General features: G+C 43.5%; 2 protein-coding genes and 1 pseudogene across 3 annotated transcripts in view; 1 reads left to right on the forward strand and 2 right to left on the reverse strand.

The window, feature by feature from the left end:
* The window catches only part of FCER2 (Fc fragment of IgE receptor II), a 25,685-nt gene extending 23,154 nt beyond the window's left edge, over positions 1–2,531 (forward strand). Inside the window, exon 12 of the mRNA XM_027844110.1 lies at positions 2,303–2,531. Coding sequence (XP_027699911.1) covers positions 2,303–2,348 — 46 coding nt within the window. The 3' untranslated portion in view covers positions 2,349–2,531. The remainder of the gene's footprint in view (positions 1–2,302) is intronic.
* On the reverse strand, positions 1,914–6,397 carry TRAPPC5 (trafficking protein particle complex 5). Of its 2 annotated transcripts, XM_027844114.1 has the most exons (2): positions 6,309–6,397; positions 1,914–3,519 (listed from the first exon to the last, which is right to left on the reverse strand). In XM_027844114.1, the coding sequence occupies exon 2, from the start codon at positions 3,494–3,496 to the stop codon at positions 2,930–2,932; it is 567 nt and encodes a 188-aa protein (XP_027699915.1). In that variant the 5' UTR covers positions 3,497–3,519; positions 6,309–6,397; the 3' UTR covers positions 1,914–2,929. The 2 variants fall into 2 exon arrangements, with proteins under 2 accessions (XP_027699915.1, XP_027699914.1); XM_027844113.1 differs by lacking the exon at positions 6,309–6,397 and having other exon boundaries at positions 1,914–4,851.
* A 1,541-nt stretch (positions 6,398–7,938) lies between these two features.
* On the reverse strand, positions 7,939–8,736 carry LOC114029630 (annotated as a pseudogene).
* Between the last annotated feature and the right edge of the window lie 8,340 nt (positions 8,737–17,076).

Consider the following 17,076-nt stretch of genomic DNA (forward strand, 5'->3'; position numbering starts at 1 on the left):
ACCCCTTCTTCTAATTCCCCTCCTGTCCAGGGCACCACCAAACTTCTAGGCACACAAGCTCATAAATGGAGGTCATTCTCAATTCTTCATGCTCCCTCACCCCATACATTCAATGACCAAGTCTTGCTGATCCTACTCCAGTACCATCCTTCACATCTGATCCCTTTTCCCCACTGGAAGCTACCCCCCTAATTCAGGCCCTCATCACCTCTCTCCTCAACTACTGCAACAGCCTCCAAATTGGTCTCCCTGCCTCAAGTTTCTCGTTGCTCCAGTCCATCTTCCAAACAGCAGCAAACAGAATAAACCCTAAAGCACAGATCTGACCATGTCACTGCCTGCTCAAAAAGCCTCAGTGGCTCCCTATTGCTTCAAAAATCAAATACAGAGCCCTCCACTCAGCATCAAAAGCCCTTCGAAATCTACCTCCAACCACTCTTTTCATTCTGAGTTGTCATTACACCCCCTCACGTACTACATTCCTGTAAAACCGGCCTTCTGGCATCCCACCGCCATTTCCTTACCTTTTCACAGGTGGCCTAGAACACTTTCTCCACACATCCACCTCTTAAAATGGCTAGATTACTTTAAGGCTGTGCTCCAGCGGCCCCTCCTGTAAGAGGTTTTTCCAGGTTCACCCAATTGTTTGGGTCCCTTCCACCAAAAAAAAAAAATTGCTTTGTATTTTTGTATATATTTTGTATTTAATTACCAGTACATATGTTGGCTCCTCCATTCTACCACCCCCCCAAGCTGACTGTGAGCTCTTGAGGCAAACATTCTTCTTTGTTTGTCTTTGTGCCCAGCTTATCACCGTGCCCGGCACAAAGAAGATTTTTTTGTAAATGTTTAATAAATGCTTATTGAACTGAACTGAATTGAATCACCTTGACAAACCAGGAAATTTAGTCTCCAAAGGACTCATAATGAGACATCCCCCCCTCCTCTGGCAGAGAGGTGGTAGACTATAGGTACAGAATGAGAAATAATTTGTTAGGCACTGCCCATGTGTTGATTTGTTTTGATTAATTAAATTTCTTTGTTACATGGATGACTTCTATTGTGGGGTGGGGAGGGTTCCTTGGGAAATTATAGTTTTGGAGTTTTTTAAAGTCTAGATGGTATTTTAAGCCCCTTCCAATTCTGAGAGTTTCTTAAGTGACAACTGGAGTCTTTAATCCAGGCCTGTGCTTTTCACTAAACACCCAATTAGTCTGGGAAATTAAGCATAGACAGAATGATAATGAGTCACAGGATTTAAAGTTTGACAGGACCTCTGAAATCATCTAATTCAATCCCTTCATTTCACTGCATAAAGGGAGGTCCAGGGAGGGAAAGGGATTTATCCAAAGTCACAAAGATAGAGAAGAGCAGAGTGAGGACAGAAACCTAGCTCCTCCAGCTCATGAGCTCACCAGATTGCTTCCTGGTCATTGCTTCCAATGACTACAATACAGACAGCAGAAGGCTCTCTGTCCTCTGCCTACTTACTCAGCCTACGAACTTTGAGAAGACCAAGGTTCAACCTAAATGGCTCTCCTCAAATGGTGCTAAGCTGGGCATCACAAAGAGGGCATCCAAACAAGGTTTTGTGAAATGAAGATGGCAAGGCCAGCCCTCAACTTCTTGGCAAAGTTCACACCCTTAGCCATCTACTCCCCAAGGCAAACTCAACTATAGCACCCAGAGCTGTGCTGATGATGAGTACAAGAGATGGTTGAGCCCCTCTTCCCATCCACATGGCCCATGACCACTGAAATCTGGGCTGGAACTCCATCCCTGTGCTTTCAGACTCAAATCTCAGGAAACAAAGTACTAAGAACACAGAGAAGGGCAGGAAAAGAAGAGAAGACAGGGAGGCACGGTAAGCTCCGCTTTGTGTGAGGTGACCAAAGAAAGAAAAGGACAACAGATTATCTCCAGGAACACTTAGCTTTAATGTATATCACATTGTTCTAGCAGCAATTCACTGTCCTCAGAGCTCCAAAAGAAATTATGAGCACTGAACTATCACCCAAGACTCAGATGGGTGAGGGGGAAAGGGGCAGGAACTGAAAAGGACAGAAGAATCCTGAGGCGAGACAGGGATTAAACGTTTGACCATACTCTTTCCCTAGAACTAGGATGGAAACCCAAACCTTCTGCCTCTGACTGTATAATAGTTCCTAAAAGGCCAGGCTGGGGTCTGATCAAGGGTATTATCCCTACTCAAGCAGGAGTAGGAACCACTGGAACTGCTCAGTTTCTAGTGCCCAGCCAGTGTGTCATGGGATAGAATCATCTGGGACTTCCCCTTCTCTAGGAAGCAGATATGGAGCCATGGGGACCTCCAAACAGATATCCCCTAGACGTTACTTCTAGAGAAGACATGAGGGTCCAGGCGAGAAGACTGCAGAATTTCTTCAAGGGAAATTTCCTGTCTTCCCTGGCTAGTCTCACCAACTGATTCCTCCTCAACTGATAATGTACAGAAGCCCCTAAACGAGTTCCCCAAGAAAACAGGCAAAGAAGAGTCAAGGGGTAAGAAAATCCAGGTGAAAGGAACTGGACCCTCCCCGCTTCCCACCCCCACTCATCCCCAAACCATCCAGGAGATGACACAGAAACAAAATAAAAAAATAAAAAAACAGGCCAAACCCAGACCATGGAGGTTAGCCTGATCAAGCCTAGAGCCTGAGCCCCTCGTCCCTGAGCACGCCAGGAAATAGACTCCCCGACACCAGAAACTACAGACAGACAAGGTCTGGTGACTGAACGCAGAGAGAGTCAAGAGCCAGGAGAAGTGCTGAGGGTTCACATCATGGTAGAAAGGCTTCGGGCAGGGGAAGGTTGCTCATCTGGCAATGGGAACAATCCAGGAGGACAAAGGACCATGGCTCAAAGGTACAAAGAAGAGCCTGGCCCTCTCATTCCCTAGTCTGTCCTCAGCTCAGCGGCCATCCAGGGCCCGGTCCCGGGCAATGACAGCCTCGTCGAACTTGATCATGAGGGTGGTACCCTTGTGCCAGTGGGCAGTGACCTTGGCAGGGAAGCCACTGTGGGTGAGCACAGCTTCAACTACGCCTGCTGTGAAGCTGGCACAATTAAGCGTGCTGTTCTCCTTGGGCACAGAGATGTAGGTGTTGATGAGTGGTTCACGCTCGATGATGTAATATGTCTTGTCATCATCATTGGCTTGTTCCAGCTTGTCTGCCTCCTTGCCAAAGAGCGCTCGCCACACTGCACCCTTGACAAAGAGCAGTGCACCCAGTACCCGGGTCTCCCGTCGGCCACCCTTCTCCCGAGTGGCCAGGCCATCCAGCACTCGGGCGCCTACCTGCTGACCCAGTTCTGCCAGCCGTGCCTGCAGCTCCGCCACGGAGTACACACGATTCTGGCAATACTGAACCAGCTCCGAGAACAGCAGGGAGAAGGCACTGAGGCTCACCTCTGTCTTGGGCCTCACTAGTGACCGCTCCAGGATGGCCGACTTCCCCCTTGTGAATCGTGCATCCATGGCCTCGAGGCGGTGGGAACGACCTTGGGGGGAGAAGCAAGAGTGTAAGAGAAAGAGCCCTGAGCCGGGAGTCAGATGCCTGCATGCCAGCTCCAGCTCTATCATGAACCCCTATGTGACCTGGGACAAGTCCCTTTCATAGGGAATCACAGACCAAATGGTCATCTAGTCCAACCCATTCCTGAACAAGGCTCCCCAGCACACATCTAGTAAATGATCCCCTGGCCTCTACTGAAGATCTACATGTGGGGAATATATTACCTTCCAAATAAAGGCAGCCCAGGCTACTTTTGAACAGCTCTCATTATTAGGAACTTTTTCCTTACATTGAATCTATATCTGCCTCTCTGAGACTTCTACTCCCTCTGCCTCATTCTGTCATCTAGGGCCAAAAAGAACAAGTCTAATCCCTTTCTCATGTGAAACAAATACACAAAGGACCGGTTCATCTGAGCAACATTACCAAAGAGCCTCTGCCAATTCAGACTGCTGCCCCAGCAGCCTCGGACTTAGTAATTACCAGAGAATTACACGGGGCATACAGAGGAGAGATGACTGACCCAGGATCACACAGCTAGTACTGGAGGTTAGATCTGAATGATGCTGGTGTTCTTGGATTTAATCCCAGCTTTCCACCCACCATCTCATGCTGTCTCTTTGTATGCTCAAAGCCAGGCCTTCCACCAACCCCAAGTCTTCTCTTTTCCAGGCCAAACATGCCCAGTTCCTTCCTCTAATGCCTTCACGGCCACAGTCACTTTCTTTGGACGTGCTCCCACTTGTTACAAGTATTTGTAATTTTCTCAGTGTAAGGTACTTAGAGTGCTAGGAATATGAGCTAGGAATATGACCTTTAGGGAAAAGCCACCAGGACTAGCTTTGGTCAACATGCCAATGTCTTTCCTAAAAAGTATCCCCAGAATATTAGGGATACAATACTACAAATATGGACTGACTAGAGCAGAACTATATCCTTTTATGTCTTTGTATCTCCAGCCTCCAGCATACAGTAGATATTTAATAAATGTTTATTGCATGGATCTCAATTAAACTGAATTCTGGATATTATGCCTCTCAATGAACTCACTTCTGGCTGTCAAATCAGACTGTAACCTCACACTGAGTTTTCAGTTCACTTAAACTCCCATACAAACCACCATCTAACCACATACATCTTCATGGGCCTCAGTTTCATTCTCTGCAAAATGAAAATAATAATATGTACACTACCTGTAGGTGATACAGTGCAAAGAGTACAGGACGTGAAGTCAGGAAGACTTGATATCAAATCCTACCTCAGACACTTACTATCCATGTGACCCTGGGCAAATAAACCAAGAGCTAACATCTTAACTCTCTTTGTCTTAATTTCTTCATCTGTAAAATAGGGAAAATAACAGCACCTACTCCCCAGGGTTGTTGTAAGAATCAAATGAGATACTATAAGTAAAGGGCTTTGTAAAATTCCATTAATGCTAGTTATTAAATCATTATCTACTTCCCAGGATTATTGTAAAGAAAGCATTTTATAAATTACGATTCATTTTTGAAATGCGAACCATGGTTATCATTTATCATTATTATGACCATCATCCTGTGGCGATTCATCTGAGCTCCCAAAAGCTAGGCCAATAAAATGTGCAAGCTCTGGCCACTCCCTCCCTGGCTGAGCAGGCTTGCACTACTGGGCTAGAGGTGGATGGACTGTATGGCTGCAGTTAAAAGACTCATCTAGCTAAATATAAAAAGGCTCAGAGACAATGGGAATGACTTCTTCCAGCCCCAGGGCTACTCAAGATGCTCTCTAGAAAGACCTGATCTCAGCAACAATCACAAATTCCTGAAGGCCTGATAAATAACAACAACAATGATAGTAGTAGTAGTAGCATTTAAGGTTTGCACAGTGCTTTACAAAATATTATCTCATTCGATCCTCACAACCTGGGAGGTAGGTGCTATTCCTATCCCCATTTTACAGATGAGGAAACTGAGACACAAAGAGTGACTTGCTTGGAACACAACACAACAAGCAAATGTCAGAGGCAGGATTTGAACTCTCATCTTCCAGACTCCCAAACAGGAGTTTCATGGGGACTCAGAGAAGAGGGTGGAGGAGAGGGAAGGACCAGTCACTGAATGGTGACTTTGACTGAAAGTCATTTCATCCCTTGATTCTCAGGATCTGGGATCGGAGACTTTGCAGACCCACACGTCCAGGGTTCCGCAGTCCTGGCCTAGATCTCCCATCCATCCTTAGCCTCAGTCCTTGGAATGACCCTTCCAACCCACCCCCACCCCACGGAGGTCCCAGATTCAAATCTAACCCTGCCACTTCCTTCCTGTGTGACTTTGGATAAGTCCCTTTCTCGGCCTCAGTTTCTTCATCTGTAAAATAGGAGGTGGGCTCAATGACCTCTGGGGGGGGGTCCCTTCCAGCTCTGAATCGAAGACTCTAGCAATGCTGAGCTCTGCAGGCCTCCCCCCCACCGCTGGGCCTAGCAACGGCCTCTAGACACCGGACATGACCCCACCCACACCCCGGCCCCTCCCCCCAAGCTCCTGGCTCCGTCTGAGGGGGCTGCCGAGAGCGAAATCTCAAGAGGTGCTTAGAGATCACCGAGGGCGAGCCCTTCGTCCGGCGGAGGCCCAGAGACGGGCATCGGCTGGTCCGAGCAGCACAGCACTGACCGGTCGGGAGGCCGGAGGCCTCGGCCTTCCGAGACTCCGGCTCCCGGCCTGTGAAAACCCCGCATGGCTTCGCATGGGGACGAGGCCAGGGGACACAGAAGGGCCGGAGACCGAGGTCACTCACCAAGCCCTTCGAAGCCGCAACCGAAAGCAGAGCCTCTTTACGGCGGCCGTAAAAGACCAGGGAGGGCGCAGGCGCAGACCGAGCTGTCCGCTCGTGCCGAGACCCGCCCAGCCCCGAGCGAGGGGGCGGGTCTCAGCAGGAAGTACCCCGACCGGAGAGCGCAGGCGCAGAAATGAGGGGCGGGTCCCAGAGGGCGCTGCCCTGACCGGAGAGCGTACGCGTAGGGAGGCGGGGCGAACAGCCATTGACGTTTTCTTCATGAGGTTCTACTTCTACAGCTAGGAGCGACCTCTGAGGTCGTTTAGAAAACTGAGGCACATAAATATAAAAGGACCATAGATGTAAAACTATCGAGAGACATGCTTCCTTTTGGGCCTCAGTTTCCTACTCTGCAAAATCTTGATAATAAAATTTACGTTACTTGCTTCCGGGATTGTTGCGAAGAAAGCGCTTTATAAAAATGCATGTCATTTTTGCAGTGTGAACTCTGATTATTATGATCATATTTAAAGTTCTCAGAAGTCATCTAGTCCAGCCTACACACACACACACATTTTGCAGATGAGGAAACAGACCCAGGGAAGTTTCATGATATGGAACGTAAAACAAGTAGCAGAGACAGGATTTGAACCCAGTTCTCTCATTCCCGAATCATACGCTTTCTCCCCCACCACAGCACCTCCCTCAGTGCATCTTCAGTGCCCAGTAGTAGTAGGACTTGCACAAGTCAGGACTTCATGTTTAGGGCTTTGCAAATCTTAAAAACACACACACATATATTTATGTGTGTATGTATGCATATGTTTATATGTAAACTACTATTATTAATAATAACCTGTGTGTGTATCCCCTAGTTAGTAGTATGTAAACTCCTTGAGGGTAGGAACTATCACACCTGGTAAATAGCAGAAGCTTAATAAACGTTGGTCCAACTGACAGGATAACTTTTTTGGACAGATTTGTGATTTCGTTGGTGTAGGGAACTCCCCTTGAGAAAACTCCCTCTGCTGATGCAAATCAGCACCTGTTCTGCAGCTGGTTAGTATTTATTAAGTCTCTACTATGTGACAGGAAGAATGTGTCAGAGGCAGAGCATTCACTGTCTTGAGTCCAGCTCTTTACATCCCATTCCAATTACTATCGTCATCTTACTCTTTTCATCTTTTTTTATTGGGTTCAGAGAGAAATAGTCTTCAGATAAGCTACCAATGTACTATTATTCTTTTCTAATTAATATTCTATAAATTGTAATCATAGAAGGATAAGATCATTACTTTTTGTAGCTTAATAAAAGTATTAGGATATAAGTTCATCATCTGTAAGCTCTCCAAAAACATCCTCAGCTCAACTCCACTTGCAGACAGGATGACATGAAATCTCAGAGCCCATCTAATCCAGCCCTCCCCTTCATTTTACAAGTGAGGAAACTGAGACCCAGAGAAATTATCTTGTTCCCACAGGATTCTGATCTCCTCTGCAAGGTCTCTACATCTTGAAAGGTTTTCATTCCAAGTAGTTTGGAGATGATGAATATTTGGTGTGGTGACACCTATTAAGAATGTTGCTCATAAGTTTTTATTTTTTTTTGTTTAAATCTTTATTTTTACATAGGGAAAAATCAAATATACATTTAACCCAATTTGGTTGCAAGTTATTTAGCTTTTACCTTTTCCAGCTTGGCAATACGAGCCACTGATTTTGGACCCAGAACATTGCCACCCCAGTGACGACGGATCTCATCCTATCTGTCGTTGTAATTGGTTTTGATGGCTTCTACTAGCTTAGCCAAGGCTCCCTTATCTTCAGGGTTAACCTGTGTGAAGGCAATGCTTGTGCACGTCTTTCTGTGAACTAAGAGACCCAGCCTGGCCTTACCCTTGATAATACAGTAAGGAACCCCCATTTTTCGGCACAAGGCAGGTAGGAAAGCCACTAGCTCAGTGGGGTCCGTGTCATGTGCAATCACTACCAACTGTGCTTTCTTGTTTTCTACCAGGGTAGTAACAGTGTTAACACCTGCTCTGAGGACAGGTGGTCTCTTAGTGGGGACATCTCCTTTGCCAGAAGCGTTTTGTTCAGCCCCAGCCAGCAGCCTTTGCTTCTTATCTTGCTTTGTCTCAGGTCTGTACTTGTGAGCCAGTTTAAGCAGTTAAGTAGCTGTCTGACGATCCAAAGCCTGGGTGAACTGGTTAATTGCTGGTGGCACTTTCAAACACTTATAAAGGATAGACCTTTGATGCTGCAGTCTGATGTACCAAGGCCATTTAACAAATCGAGTAAGGTCCCTTTTGGGCTGGATGTCCTGACCAATGCCAAAGTTTTTTGGCCGCTTCTCAAACAAAGGATTGACCACTTTCTTGGCCTCCTGTTTCTTTACTACAGCAGGGGCTAGAGCCACCTTCTTCCCCTTTGGCATCTTGGCCGGCTGAACGAGAGCCGTAAGTTTTTATAAATCACTCCATTTACTGTTTGGAAGGAGTTGCCTTTGGGAAATTGTAAAAATTCCTTTTAATGACCCCAAGCTTCCCGTGGAAACAAAGGTCCATCTTTTTAGTACCAATATCCTACCAATGTTACTGTATGGCAGTGAGGCATGGAATTTAACAGTCTCGGAAGTATTAAAAATTGTGATATGGAAGACAATGGAAAGATGTACAATGTGTATGAGCAGGCTTCAACATATAACCAATGAGGGACTTTGAAGAAGAGTGAGAATAAAAGATGTCATCAGGGGATGGACTGGTCACATGCCAAGGGGAAAGATGAAAAGTGGACAACTTGACTGTTCCACATTACCCATGGGTATCAAGAAGAGCAAGTCTGATGGACCCCCAGTGGAAAATTCATGAGACAAGATGGGCAAGAAGTGTACAGAATGGTCAGACCTTGGATGGATTCCAATCTGCATCATAAGAGGGAACTTTGGTACTGCTGAAATCACAGGTCTATTTCAATAAGTGAGGATTCTTACCCTCATCAAAATTATTATTATTGGGACAGCTAGGTGGCGCAGTGGATAGAGCAGTGGCCCAGGATCCAAGAGGACCTGAGTTCAAATTCGACCTCAAGACACATAACACATACTAGCTGTGTGACCCTAGGCAGTCAACTTAACCCCATTGCCTAGTCAAAAAAAATTATTATTATTATACAAAAGTAGCTAGGTGATATAGTAGATAGAGAACTGAATCTGGAGTCAGGAAGACTTTACTAGGTGTGTTACTTTGGGTAAGTCACTTAATCATCATCTGCCTCAGTTTCCTCATCTGCAAAATGGAGATAACGATAGAACCTACACAGGTTTGTTGTGAGACTCAAATGCAAATGAGACTGCAAATCTTTAAAGTGCCACATAAATGCTATTAATAATAATAATAATAAATGGAACAGTCCCAAGCTTTTTTGCAAGCTTTGAAGCAACCAGAATCAAAAGCAGAAAGAAGTCTTGGGAATTTATCTACATAACTACTTAAGGAGGGGTAAACCAGCCCAGATCAGAAATGGATCAAAATTAGAGATTCCACACCAAACAGTAGTGATTGTTTGCTGCATTTCTAATCCCAGTCTCAAGAAAAAAAAATCATTTCCTCTAACTTTTTAAAAACGAATTTGTTGTATTTATTCCTCCTATATAAAAAATCCCCAGAAATAAGTTTGCTAAATTTTCATTATTTCAAAAACATCTGAATTAAGTTTTATCTTGTCTTGAGACATTATAAAGAGTTTGGGCTTATCATTTATTATTATCATTATCTATATACTTAAAGGGATAACAAACAAATCATGTGATATATAATTTATTAATATTATCTGAAAATCAATATTTAAGTTTTAAAATTATAAAAATGATGCAACCTGAATTTATTATCTTGGCAAAAGTTAATAGGATTCTTAAACTGTCTGTGACCATAATGTGACTTTAAAAGTGCAAAATCTATGATAAATTTTATCTCCTCTTTTTTTTCTAATTTTTTTAAAAAGAAAGTTTTTTATATAACAGAACCCCATCACATTTATCAGAACCAGGTATTGATAATGAATTTAGGTGATTTCTAGGTTCCTGGCTATGTCAGCCTATGTATTGGCTAAAAACGTAATTCAATGTTTCTGGGATCTCTGATTTCATTGAATGAATACTCACTTCAGTGACAAAAATCCTTCCTTTACCAGAATACTTTATTGATCCCCTTAATGTTAGTGCCTTCCCTCCATTGATTATCTCCAAATTATCCTATCTACGTCTTGTTTATAAATAGTTGCTTTCATGTTGTCTTCTCCAATAGACTCTGGATTCCTTGAAAGCAAAGACTATCTTTTTGCAGTTTTTTTTTGGGGGGGGGGTATATTTAATGTATAGTAACTGAGTTCAATGTGACTTCAAATACTTACTAGTTGTGTGACCCTAGGCAAGTCAATTAACCCTGTTTGCCTCAGTTGCCTCATCTGTAAAATGACCTGGGGAAGGAAATGGCAAATCATTCTTGTATCTTTGCTAAGAAAACCCCAAATGGAGTAACAAAAAGTCAGACATGACTGAAATGACCCAACAAGAAAAGTGCTTAGTACAGTGCCTGGCACATAATAGGTGCTTAATAAATACTTATTGACTTGTTGACTTGACACAGATTACAACCCATCTATGACATAATAGACAATCTTCATGAGTTTCTGTGCCCCCCAAATTTATCACTTGGTGGCTAGTGATAAAACACTCTAAACCTATCTACACTAGTTTTTGGATAACAGGCTTACAGGTATCCATACTTTTAAGTCTTTCTAACTTGATAAAAAGCCAGCCTTCAAAAACCAAAGGTCACCTCTATGCCAACACTGCAGACTAAGACTTAAGTGAATGATTAAAATATATACAAATATTTGTGTGCTTATTTATAATGCATGTATGTAACATACAACTTTAAACATAGAAAAAGAAATACTCACATTCCTGTTCATGATTTTATGTTTTCCTGAACAACTATGATACTGAATGAGCTCTTTTGGATGAGTTCAGTGGGGTCTGAGGACTTGCAAACTGTCTCATCACTATGGCCCCTGAAGTAAGCTATCTCAAAGCAGGAAATGAGCAAAAGCAATACTTTTGGCATCTCTGTAGTATGGGAATGCTAATATTGCCTCCAGCAATTATGTCAAAAAGGCACAGCTTAAAGATTAAAATAAGAGTCACATGTCCTCTGGAGAGACTTCAGTAACAACAATCTTGGATCCTTGGATCCTTTGGTTTGGTAAAGTATTAATATTTGTTAAGTATTTGCCTTAAGATTAAACCATACGTAATGATATTGAACATCACACAATCTAAATTTAAATAACAGTCATTTTCTTCTTTGATAAGACAATCCTACAACTTCTGGGTCATGTGACCAATAAGATGGAAAACTAGGCATTTTTTTAGTAGTCATGACCTCTCAAACTTCTTCAAAACAGAAATTACATGCCAAAGATAAAGCAACTTTAGCTGTCTCCAATGGTCTAGGACACCAGGAACCCCCCCAAAATTAAAAACCCCATGAGCTAACCCCAAACTTGAGGTCACTCAGCTCCCCAGCTGCTTGCCATCCTATTGTCAGCAAAGCTGCACGAGCCAACCTAACCCACAGGCTTGCAACAACACACTACCTCATACCTCAGTCCCTCCTCCCTATTTCCAGTGCCATGGAGGTCCAAGCGCCAAACTGCAGAAATTTGCTGAGGCCTTGGCTGCATTCTATGCTGGAAAAGACCTCTGCAGAAGAGCAGAGGAACAGAGGGAAAGGAGTAGGACACGTATCAGGGCTTGAAATAGATGTCAACCCCGTAGCCCAAGCACTCCACCACCACCACTACCAGAGCCTTGAAGCTCCAAACTCCAAAGGAAAGAAATCACCCTAACCCTCAATAGCACCAGCATGATAGTGCTCTGAACTGGCAAGCTGGAGAACAGAGAAATAGTGGGAGGGGAAGGGCCTGTGGGGGTCTATACAGTATTCTACTAAGTATGAAAGAAAGAGTCCAGCATCCAACTAGGGCCAGTTCTGTCCCAGCAAAAGTTACTTGGGGCAGACAAAGTCAAAGACTTTGTTTCTTATCCTAGAGCTAATAGGGAGCCACGGAAGGTTTTTTGAGCCAGGGAGCAACGTGACCAGCCCTGTGCCAAAGGAAGACTATAAATGCTATATGAAGGATGGACTATTGAGGAAGAAAGACTAGACATAGGGAGACAGTCCAATTGAGAAGTGATAAAGGCCTACACTAAGACAGTGACAACGTGAGTGGTGAGAAGGGGATGGATTTGAGAAATAAGTCTTCAGGACTTCGCAGCTAATTGAATGTAGGAGTGAAGGAGAAAAAAGAGCCAAGGATGACTACAAGACTGCCTCTTATTCTTCTTATCTAGATAGTGTTGGGCTAGTGCAGGGCTGGGGTACCTGAGGCCCTGAGGCCCCGAGGCCACACGTGGCCCTCTAGGTCCTCAAGTGAGGCCCTTTGACTGAATCCAAACTTCACAGACCAAATCCCCTTAATAATAAAAATAAAATAATAAAAGGATTTAAAATAATAAAAGGTTCCCCACTCCTGATAGAGGATGGTAGCTCCCTCTAATTATCTGCCACTATGTTCTAGTTATGTAGTTATATACATAAAGGTGACATTTGATGCCGTGGGAGTGAATGAGGTGCTAAAGGAAAGAGTTTAGAGAGGAAAATGAAAAAAACCAAGTGTAACTTTCATAATATCAACAAAGAAATGTATGAAGATTTTTCTAATGCATGTGCCCCTTACAAAACTGCCCTGTGCCATTACTTTATGTGACACCTGTTAGACTTGTGGTTCCTTCTTCGTATCATGTGGCTAACAGACAGCCCGTGTGAAGCCTACAGAAAGGTATCCTGACACTCCTTTATCGAGGGAGGAAATGTGACGTCTAAATTGCCCACCAGATGGCGCTCTACTTGAGGCATCACCGCAATAGTTTGTCAGAATCATGTCGGGGATGTGTATGGGATTGCATTCCTAAAATACTGCACTATCTCCACTGGCCACCAGGAGGACTCATCCTACAGATACCTAAATTTCTCCCCTATTCACTACAGAGATCCTGCTTCAAATATTTACCGTAATATGATCACAAGGTTTATTGAACATAATAAAAATTAAAGGAAATTTAGACACACAGTCCTACATGGAGCCATCTATCTCTGGTTATCATCTAAACTTCTTCCTTCTTGCCCTCTCAGCTTTTGGGGGTTAGCATGGGAAATTCTGGGACATCTTGCAACCATAGCTCATGGAAAGAAACAAGGGAAGGGATGTGTATGTTGGACCCAATCTCTGAATTATAGACTATGACAGGAGAAAGCAGGGAAGAAACAATGAGAGAAATGTGCCTTCTCCTCCAGCTCATCAATTCAAAAGGATTCACAACTGCTGGCAGTCTGGGGCCTTCAGATTCCTTATTATAGTTCGTCCTCTGTCCCTGTTTCAGGATCAGCGTCTCTTCTGTATGCTGATCTCTGGAAATCTCTATCACTGATCAATAGACTTTTCCCTTCCCTCGAGGGGCTTACATTCTAATGGGGGGGGAATAACACAAGAAGAAGCTGAAAAGGGAAAGAAATGTCCACATGGGGGCATAGTGTTGAAGTCCAGAAATTCAGAAGCAAAGCTAGAAATGAAGGTTGACCAGCCTGGACCCCTCCACAAAATGGAGGCCCAAGATGAATGGACCAATAGGAGAAAGGAGCCTTCATGGTGGAGGGATGTTCCTGGGTGAGAAGGCCACAAAGGTAGATGAATATTCCAAGGTAAGGATGCCCCAGACACTGAGGGATGTTCCAAGGTGAGATTGCAACTGAGACACGGTGGCATAGTTTGGAAAGTCGGAAGCAGAGGTAGGAGAGGAATGAAAGTTGGTCAGCCAATACGCCTCCCCCCACCAATAGAGGTCCTACTCTTTGTGATAAGGTTAATAATCAGATAAATAGTTACAGGCACAATAATCAAGTTGAATCTCTTGGGGAGTGGGGAGGGGTTGTTTCCATTTGCATGGTCCTTTTCTTTTGTTGTTTTTATTGATATCGCTTGTTTTTCCAACACCTTCATTTCTTAATATGTCTTTCCCTACCTCCCAGTAAGCCATCTCTTGTAATAAAAAAAAAAACCAGAAGAGAAAAAGAAAAAGGTCAGCAAAACTAACCAATATATTACCCAAGTCTCATGGTAATATGCAATTCTCCACGTCCATAGTCTCCCTACCCTACCACACCTCCCACCCCATTTCTGCAAAGAAGGGAAAGAGTTAAATTCTCTTAACTCTTCTCTGGGGCCAAGCTTGGATTTCTACAATTACATAGCATTCAACTTGGAAGATTTTGTACTTTCCTTTTGCATCGTTGTTGTTGTAATTGTCTATACTGTTTTCCTGTTTCTGCCTTCTCCACTCTGCATCAGTTCATATAAGTCTTCACATTCTTCTTTGATTTCATCATACTTTTAATTTCTAACAATGCAGTGATATCCCACTACGTTCTTGTACCATAATTTGTTCAACCAGTCCTCAACTGATTTACTTTGTTTCCACTTCTTTGTTACAACCACAAGTGCTACTGTAAATGTTTCTTACTAGTCTAACAACTCACTAGTCCAGGGGGGCAGGTTCATTCTCTCCTACTAATAGCACCCCAGCTCTGGGTTTATTATGGACCAGGTATAGTCCTAGGGGATTCCGGCTCTACAGGGAAGAGTCTGACTTTTTTTCCAGTCTAGCTCATTTTACACCTATCTCAGAGTAGAATTCTAGAAGGAACCTCAAGCAAAACTTAAGTTTTGCTCATGTATGGGCTCTCCCCAAAAAGAACTAATTGAGTTCTTTCTAGAAAAGTACTTAATGTACAAAATTGACTGGAATCAGTACAGCTATTAGCATGTATTGACAAATAGTTTGATCCAGTAACCCATAACTTGTATTATAACCTTAAACAAGGTTGAAGTTCCATTCATCTCTAAAATCTTGAAACATTGAAGTCTGGGGGACTATTGAGCAGGTATTTAGCTTCACCCCAGCAACCAAATTGTTATGGAGGTCATCATCTCCTCTCAGAAATTGTTTCCTAGGTGACTTCCTGCTGGGCTAGTAGCACCTAGCCCCAGGAGATCCCAAACTCTCAAACACAAATTTGCTACTAAGGCTAGGAAAATCTTTTTCAGGTTTGTTACCCTCAGGGAAAGCAGAAGAGATAGACAGAGACTCAAAGTACAGTCTCAGGTTTGTCCAAACTAGCCCATGTACAGGGCAGGTGTCATTGCTACCAGAGAGAACAGGGAGGGGAATAAAAAAACCTCAACCTCCCATGGGAAGTCCAAAGGAGAGATAATCAATACCCTAATTCACATTTCAGAAGAAAGAAAGAAGAGAATGAGAGAAGTTGTCTTTCCCTTTAATGTTTTGCTGCTTAGTGGACAATGCTCCTTTACAAGAAGGAAGGACAATACATTGGAACCAACCAGACATCTCTGATCTTTAGCAATGCCTTTTAGCAAGGATCCTGTCTACAATATGGGGTCAAGGTATATGGTCAGTTCTAGGGTACGTCTTAGTCCAACAGATGGGGAGAGAGGTTGAGGGAAATTCCCTAATTACACTCATTTTTACTACCTTGGGGTATATGCCTGGCAATGGTATCTCTGAGTCAATGGGTATGAACACTTTAGTCACCTTCCTAGCATAATTCCACATTGCTTTCCAAAATGTTAGATCATTTCACCTTCTCCACCCCCACTTCCCCATAACCTTTCCTTCTTCTGAGCTCCACCCAAATTGTATCGGTGTATCCAAATTTCTATCCCTCCAATATTGACTATTCTCAACTTTTATGTCTTTGTCCACATGGTGGGTGAGAGGTGAAACTTCAGAGTTGTCTTTAATTTTAATTTCTCTTATTATTCACTATTTGGACTTTTCTTTTGTATGGTTGTTAAATGTTTGAAATCCTTTTGAGAACTCTTCATTCTTGACCACTTATCTATTGGGGAATAGGGGTGCTGGACCAGATGGTCTCTGAGGTTCTCTACTACTACTGTTACTACTACTACTACTACTACTACTACTGCTACTACTACTATTACTACTACTAAAAACAACAACAACAACATCAGCCGGAGTTCACATTTCAAGAATGAAATGAAATTTATAAAGCACTTCTTTCACAACGGTCCGGGGAAGTAGATGATATAAATTTTATTATCAAGATTTTACAGAGAAGGAAACTGAGGCCCGAAAAGAGGAGAGAGTGGTCAACAGTGTTAAATACAACAGAGGAGTGGAAAACACGACGTCTGAGAAAAGATCATCAGATTCCATTATTACAAGATCACTGGTAACATTTGGAGACAGCAGTTTCAGATGAGTGATGGATGAGCTCAGAAGCCAAACTGCAAAGGTTTGGGGAGTGAGTAAGAGGAGATGAGATGGAAGCAATGAGTATGTAGTCAATTCTTTCAAGGACTTTGGCCAAGAGAGGGAGGAGGGATATAGAATGAGAGCTTGAGGGGATGGCAGAATGTGGTGAAACTTATTTTGTTTTTAAAGATGGAGGAGATTTGGGCAGTACATAGGAAGAGGTTGAAGTTGGGGGAGGGGTGGAGAGAGAATAGGGGGAAATGGGAGATGGATTGAGAAAGACAGCCAGAGAGGGAGAGGAAGAGGAGAGTGTGCCAAGAAGAGGGGGTGGTAGAGCTTCCCCCAGCTATGCCGCAGTGGCTCTGGTGGTGA

This window comes from Vombatus ursinus, unplaced genomic scaffold (assembly GCF_900497805.2).
Source record: "Vombatus ursinus unplaced genomic scaffold, bare-nosed wombat genome assembly UNPS02014935.1, whole genome shotgun sequence".
NCBI classification, from domain to species: Eukaryota; Metazoa; Chordata; class Mammalia; order Diprotodontia; family Vombatidae; genus Vombatus; species Vombatus ursinus.

Excerpts from the sequence above, each read along its gene's own strand:
- TRAPPC5 (XM_027844113.1), bottom strand. The coding sequence starts at position 3,601 with ATGATAGAGCTGGAGCTGGCATGCAGGCATCTGACTCCCGGCTCAGGG.